The sequence below is a fragment of the Gavialis gangeticus genome, unplaced genomic scaffold, assembly GCF_001723915.1.
Source record: "Gavialis gangeticus isolate Ggan-Ray unplaced genomic scaffold, GavGan_comp1, whole genome shotgun sequence".
Lineage (NCBI taxonomy): Eukaryota > Metazoa > Chordata > Crocodylia > Gavialidae > Gavialis > Gavialis gangeticus.
Window position 1 is genome coordinate 863,998 of NW_017728960.1, and position 6,867 is coordinate 870,864.

The 6,867-nt window shown below is 58.2% G+C and overlaps 2 protein-coding genes across 2 annotated transcripts in view; both read left to right on the plus strand.

Moving 5' to 3' along the window:
- Positions 1–1,462, plus strand: part of LOC109292984 (SLAM family member 9-like) — an 8,409-nt gene extending 6,947 nt beyond the window's left edge. Inside the window, exons 3-5 of the mRNA XM_019510752.1 lie at positions 207–479; positions 830–1,091; positions 1,188–1,462. Coding sequence (XP_019366297.1) covers positions 207–479; positions 830–909 — 353 coding nt within the window. The 3' untranslated portion in view covers positions 910–1,091; positions 1,188–1,462. The remainder of the gene's footprint in view (positions 1–206; positions 480–829; positions 1,092–1,187) is intronic.
- Positions 1,463–2,967: 1,505 nt separating this feature from the next.
- LOC109297651 lies at positions 2,968–6,849 on the plus strand. Its single transcript, XM_019517645.1, has 3 exons — positions 2,968–3,020; positions 3,543–3,878; positions 4,527–6,849. The coding sequence occupies exons 1-3, from the start codon at positions 2,987–2,989 to the stop codon at positions 4,769–4,771; spliced, it is 615 nt and encodes a 204-aa protein (XP_019373190.1). The 5' UTR covers positions 2,968–2,986; the 3' UTR covers positions 4,772–6,849.
- Positions 6,850–6,867: the final 18 nt, after the last annotated feature.

Genomic DNA, 6,867 nt, shown 5'->3' on the forward strand with positions numbered 1-6,867 from the left:
CAGCAGGGGCAGAGACGAGGAGAGTCAGGCACATCCATGGCACAGCCCCAACCCAGAACACAGGAGCCCTTGGGGCATTGCAGATTTGGGGGGAGAGGGGGTTTGCAATAGGCGGTGGGCCCACTTCCATGCCAGAAGGGTCCCCCAGGTCTGCTTGGGGGTCACTGGCCTGGTTCTCCCCCACCCCCTTTTCCCTTTCCCTGCAGACATCATAAGCAATATAGTCGCCTGGCCCAACGGGAGCTGCAGCTTGGAGCTGACCTGCCATGTGGCACGAAGCCAGGACCGCAACATTACCTACAGTTGGAAACGTGAAAACGTGAATGGAAATCCCTCCACCCAGGGTCCCAAACTCTCCCTCTACCTGGGCCCCTCGGACAAAAGCCTATCCTACAGTTGCATGGCACAGGACACCAGCAACTCCAGCTCCCTCAGCATCAAACCCTACCAGTTCTGCCGCAGCAGCGTAGAGGCAACAGGTAATTGTGCACTGGGCCGGAGGAAGCAGGCACCTAAATGCACTGAAAGCACTGGCCCTTTGTGGCTCTATGCCTCAGTTTCCCCAAGAGAGTGCTCCCAGGTGCCAAGGGAGGTGGTCAGGTGGTGAGGGAGCTGGTTGGCCTTGAGCACAGCGCTATCGCAGGGTAATGAGGCACAGAGTGGACACGTGCCAATGATACATGTACAGATACACAGGGGTTCCCTTGGAGTGCCGCCCGCGCCTGCCCCCCACACTTACATCACCCTGGGGCACCAGGAGAGCCCCCAGAGAGGGATGCTGGGGCTGGGGGCCTCCAGGCTGAGCTCACCGATTCCTCTTCCTTTGCTCCAGCCCACTTCATGTCCAGCACGATGCTCTCCTGCCTGCTGAAGGCCTTTGCCCTGGCAATGGTGGTGGCCCTGCAATGACTGTGCCCCACTACAAACACCAGGAGGGAGCTGCACCAGGAGGGATGGATGGATGGACCGGGAGGAAGGTCCCAGCCCAGCTGCTGCTTGGTTCAGCTCATGTCTCGTCCTGGCATCATCTTGGCTGAATGCGCCTCTGTCCTGCAGGGCTGCTGCTGCTTTGGGAAGCCTCTGTGTCCATAGTTTCATAGTAGCTAAGGTCAGGAGGGACCTGAACAGATCATCTAGCCTGACCCCTGCCACAGGCAGGAATGAATGCTGGGTTCACAAGACCCCAGCTCCCACCTCCCATGGGAGCCTCCCCTCTATCCCATTGGGGCTTAACCCAGTTACACCCACAGGGGTGCAGACCCCTGACCCAGACTCAAAATGCATTGCCCAACTTCTTCCTCTGTATAAAACCCATGACCCTGTCCTCTCCCGCTACCCTACATGGGGGTAACCCTGCCCTTTCCCTTGCATAGATACAGGACCTCACCCAGAGCTCCCTTAACACCAGCTTTGCATCTCCTCATGCCTACAACTCTCTCAATAAACCAGGGGTGGCATTTGAGCAGCTCTGTCAGATGCATCCGGGTGTTTGCCAAGGGCGACAGGCCCATGGGCACTGCCTCCAGCATGTTCTTGCTTTTCTGGGAGGGGGGTTTAAATTGGGCTTGAGATAAATGGGAGGAAAAGTCCTAAGCAAACAGTGTTGCCAGAAGAGCCAGAGAGGCCAAAGTTGTTGATAGGTTGCTTGGATTTTTGCAATGGGTTGAGGGCAGCCAAGGAAAGGCAGGGATGTGATGAAAACAGATCCACTATTCGAAGGAAATCATAATATTTCCCCCCCCCCTGCAAACTGCCTGAAAACTGAAACAAACCAGGTGGGAGGGGTGAAACAAAGTAAGAGCCAAAGCACATGGGCAGCAGGTTTGGCTGGAGCCAGAGTTGCCCATTTTGCCCCAAGAAGGTTTCAAAAGACAAAATCCCTCCCAGCTTCAAGAGCTCAGCCCAGCAGATGGCAGCACTCAACCAGTTTTGCCGCCGGCCGCTACCAGGCTGTGACTGGTTTCACTGGAACGGGTTTGCTTCCAGGACTGGGTTCGTTGCTGTCCTGCCCCCTGCCCCAGTGCAGCAAGGGGTCTGCATGGGGTCTGCTGCTGCACCCTGGTGCAACTCCCTCCAGTGATCTCCCCCCAGGCCTGCTCCCATCCATGATAAGGCAAAGGGCCCAGGCAGCTCTGGGAACAGGCATCACAGCCTGCCCTGCTCATGGGGTGACCCTCAAGAGGAGTCATAACTCCTGCCCCTTTGCTCCTTTTCCTAGAGATGCTCACTGCGGGCAACTGCCCGCTGCACCCGTGCAGACACACAGTGGATATATGACACGTATATCCACCCTGGGGCAATCAGGGTTATCCCTGAAAGAATCAGGGTGAAAACAACCCTGGTGAGAGCTGCCCCAGGAGTCCATAGTTTCATAGTTTCTAGGGTCAGAAGGGACCTGAGCAGATCATCTAGTCCGACCCCCTGCCATGGCCGGAAAGAGTACTGGGGTCAAACGACCCCAGCAAGGTGTTCATCTAACCTCCTCTTAAAGACCTCCAGGGCAGGAGCCAGCACCACTTCACTTGGAAGTTGGTTCCAGATCCTAGCCGCCCTGACCGTGAAGTAGCGCCTCCTGATATCTAGCCTAAATCTACCCTCTGCCAGCTTGCGACCGTCCAGCCTTGCTCTATCCCCTAATCCACATTGCTGCAAGCAAGCCCGGTCCATTAGACACCCCTGGCACTCTCCTACATGCCGCCAACCAAGCGATGCCCCCAGAACCAGCCCCCATTGCCACCTCCAGCAGCCGCAGCCCTCCCTCCACTGCCACCAGCCCCGAGCAAATTTCCTCTCTGCTCCTTGCTGAAAGATATTGATCCTTGGTGGAAAAAGAGGAACAGAGACCAGCATCACGCTGGCAGCATCCAGCCAACCGCAGCTTCCCCTGCACTTCTCGCGCCTATTAGGCAGCTGCTTGGTCCCCCCACCCAGAGCCAGGGCTGGCTCCCCACAGCACAGACGTGCCCAGCCAGGGGAAGCTGGAGGGATGTGGCTGTGTCTGCTGCTCCTGGCTGTGGGGGGTAAGTAGCAGCTGGTTCCCTCTGGGGCAATGGGTCACCTTGGCTTGGCAGCCTGGTTTGCAGGGGCGGGGGGTGCCAGGGCCAGGCATTAGGGAGCTGAAGCCTGGGTGGCACAGAGAAGCCTACAGGCTAGAGGGGTCCAGCTGGGAACATGAGACCCCCAGACCTGGTGAGAGCTGACAAACGCCCAGCAGCCAGAGCCAGGGAAGGCACAGATCTGAGGAAAGTGCTCTGCAATAAACCATCTCCTTGGATTGAGGTTAGCTTCCCAGTGCCTGGACAAGGGCTGGGGAGCTTGAAAGCCAGGCCCCCAGTTTAGCCCAGTGCAGACAAGCCCCGGACTCCTGGGTTGTGGGAGAGAACCTGATTGCAGGGGCTGGGCACGCTGGACTCCTGGGTTCTCTGCCTGGCGCATGCACAAGTTCCCACTCCTCTCTGTTTTGTAGGGTCTGCGGGTATAAGCCCCAGTTGCCCTGTACCCACCCCCAGCCCCTCACAGGCTGCTGCCCCCATGCTCCACAGCTCTGCAGCTTGCCCTCAGCCAGACACGGCTGGAGGGCTTCACGGGGGAGTCCTTGTCCTTCCCTGCCCTGCGCCCCGTGGCCCCAGACATTGCACGGATCATCTGGTTCTCGGACAGCCGTGGCACACACATTGCCGAGGCCAAGCCGCTGAGCAGGGAGTTTCGCACCGACTACGATCCCGTGCTCCGGCCCCGCCTGGCCCTCCACCGTGGCAACTTGTCCCTGGAGATCACGGCACTGCAGCTGTCGGACAGCGGGGTCTACCGAGCCACTGTGGACATCCAGTCCAACCCCACCCGGCCACAGATGTTCTACTATGAGCTGATCATCCAAGGTGAGTCCTGCCAGACCCTGCATCTCACGTCATGGCACTTGCTGGAGCCACGGGGCTGAGTCCTGGCTCTGCCACTGTTTCCCTGCAGGACCCTGATCCAGTCCCTTCATCTTGCAGAGGGTGGGGGAAATGCTCCTTCCCATGTTTCTCAGGCCTGAGTGTTGGCCCCCAATCTACATGCCAGGGAGAGGTTGGGGGTCCCTTGCCCTGTTCTACAGAGGAGGAAACAGGTACCGAGCAAGTGGGGCGATGTGGGAAGGAGAAGGAGAAGTTCCTAGATGAAGCCATGGAAGTCGTAGTCCAGTGACCTGCAGGGGCTGCCAAGCTCAGTCACCCCCACAAGGCCTCCACGTGCCCCCCCGGGCCATGGCGTAGGTGGTTTCTTGTGTTGCCCAACATGGAAGGAAGCCAAAGGGCACTGCCGGGAGCAAACTGGCTTTCATCACTGCCCTTCTTCCTCTTTCCTCCCCTCCCCTCCCCTTTGTTCAGCAGGACGGAGGTAGCAGCTGGGCCCTTTGTGGGGGTGCAGCCCACATCACACTCCCCCCACCCAATGCTACCCAAACTTGGACCCCAGCAGCAACCAGACACCTCCCTGCCAAGGCTCTGTGTGTAACACACAGTCGTGTTTCTCACCCCCCGGCACAGTGCATCAGCTGGACCCACCTGGCAGCACGTGGCCACCTCCACAAGGACCAACAACGCCCGTGGGCAGCAGAGCCAGGACTTCCACCAGGGATCCCGGGGGGACACCCAGGCCCGGAGAGGACCCAGGGCATGACAAGAGCAGATGTGGAGCCTGCTCCTGTGCTCTGAAGGGCTACATCATTGCCGCTGTCTACGGGACCCTCCTGCTCACAGTGGCCATTGTCCACATCAAGACCCAGAGCTGAGATGCCCCCAGGCACCCAAAGGGGCAAAGAAATGGGGGTGGGGGGGCTGGGAAGGACAGAGCTTGGACAGTAGCAAAGGATCAGGAGGGTCTGTGCCTTTAAGCAGGGGTAGTTGGCCCTGTTGAGGGCATCCAGCTGTGGGCCATCTGATACAGCTGTGGGGCATCTGATAATGGGTTTGAAAGCCCCAGGGAGGCAACTGAGAGAGGGCTTGCTTGCAAAGGGGAAAACAAGCTGTGACTGCAGGCTCCTCTGTGAGCCGGGCTTTGTTTTGTGGGCTTATTCTTTCATGTCTGCTACCGAAGGACTATGTGGCTTACAAGAGCTGGCTCCTAAGAAATCACAGCTGCTTGCTCAAGCCAAAACCTACAGGGCAAGAAATCACAGCAACCACTGAGCCCTGCTTGGGCGCTACATGGGCCTGGCACAGGGGCTGCCTGCACCTTGCCCAAGGGGGAATGGCTGTGGGCTTTGAACGGGGCCCCAGGGACCCGCTGCCAAGGGCTGTTTGATCACAGCGGGCGACCAGGTCCCCAGAGCTGCAGGCAGGCTTGGCACGGTAAAATACAACACCACTCGAATGCAAACCCAACAGGGCCTTTTTCACCAAAGGGGCTTTTCATTTCCCCCAACTCACCCATTTTTCTGCCCTGTTTCTCCCCAGAAAGGCCCTCAGGGCCTTTCTGCTTTTCCTGGTGTTTTTAGCAAAGTTGTGGGGATAATAAAATCTGTTTTTATCCATTCCCCCCTACCCTCTGCCCTGCCTCAGCATTCCCAGAGGCAGTGCGTGGCTCTGCAGGGACCCCATCCTGGGTGGGGAAAGAAGCCCGGAGAGATGCACAGGCTGCATGGGAGGACCTTGTCCTGGCAGGGGCATCAGGGAAGCTCACAGGCCCAATTGCCCCTCCAGGGCTGGGGTCCCTGCAGGCAGTGCCCACGTGGGCACGTCCAGCTCATTCAAAGCTCGGCACCTCCCTGCTCCAGGGTGTTGCAGCCTCACCTGTTCTGGGGGATGCACCAGAAATGACATTTCCACCCCCTGTTTTTCTGGAGGAAACGGAAGAGGGGAAAACAGCAACCCCTGGTGATGGCTGGGGGGTGGGAAGGCGGCTGGTTTTGTTCCACCCCAGGCGAGACAGATGGAAGCCAGTGAGCTGGGACGGGCTGGCAGGGGGAGGTTGTCTTCAAACTTCATACTCTAGTTTTTGTTTTAACCCTTTCTCTCTGGCATCCAACCTCAGATGAGGCCCTCGGGAAGGGGAAAGCCAAATGCTCCGGTGTTTTTTCTCCTTCACTTTCATCCCAATTTTCTTCCTCAGGTTCCTGCACTTGTTGGCAGCGGGTCTCAAGCAGCCCTGCTCAAGGATGCTTTTCCTAGCAGCTGGGCCAGGGCTGGGTGACCAGCACCCATGGGCTGAGGGGTTCAACTGGGGGCCAGACACCACCACTGTTCAGCCCCCACGTGGGCCTGGGGATGAGCCAGGATCAGGGCTGGATCTGCTGCCCCAGCCTGAGATGAGACTCCGACCCAAAACAGCTTCAAGGCACGCACAGGCTCTGGCCCTTGGCAGAATCGGGGCCGGGCCCCTGGCGAGCAGGGCAGAGTCCTCTCTATTAAGGACCCGTCACGGGTTTGATATTTACGGCCCCGCATCGGGCACGGGATCGTAATTCACTGCATCATAAAACATCCCATAGTTTGTAATAAGTGAATTATTTACTGGTGACCCTGGCTAAACGCCGCACGGCATCAATTATTGAGCGCCAGATCTGTCAGGAAGTGCTCATAAATAAGTGATCAGGTGCCGTCTCAGTGTGCCCAGTAAATTACTCATTCAATCTCCCGTCTAAATGCCCTCCTGGGGAAATTGCTCGCGCCTGCCGATTCAGGAATTAGGACTGGGCAAAAAGGCCCGATGCCACATCCGACCCTTTTTAGGACATCCCGGGGCACCGGGCTTGGTTGTGACGTCTGGCACCATGCGTGAGGAAACAGGGGTCTTGAGCCAGCAAGGCAAAGCAACGTCAGGCCCAGCCTGGTGTGGGTGGAGGGTGTAGCCGAGCTTGCTTTCTCATGCCTATGCGTGGTGGCTCCT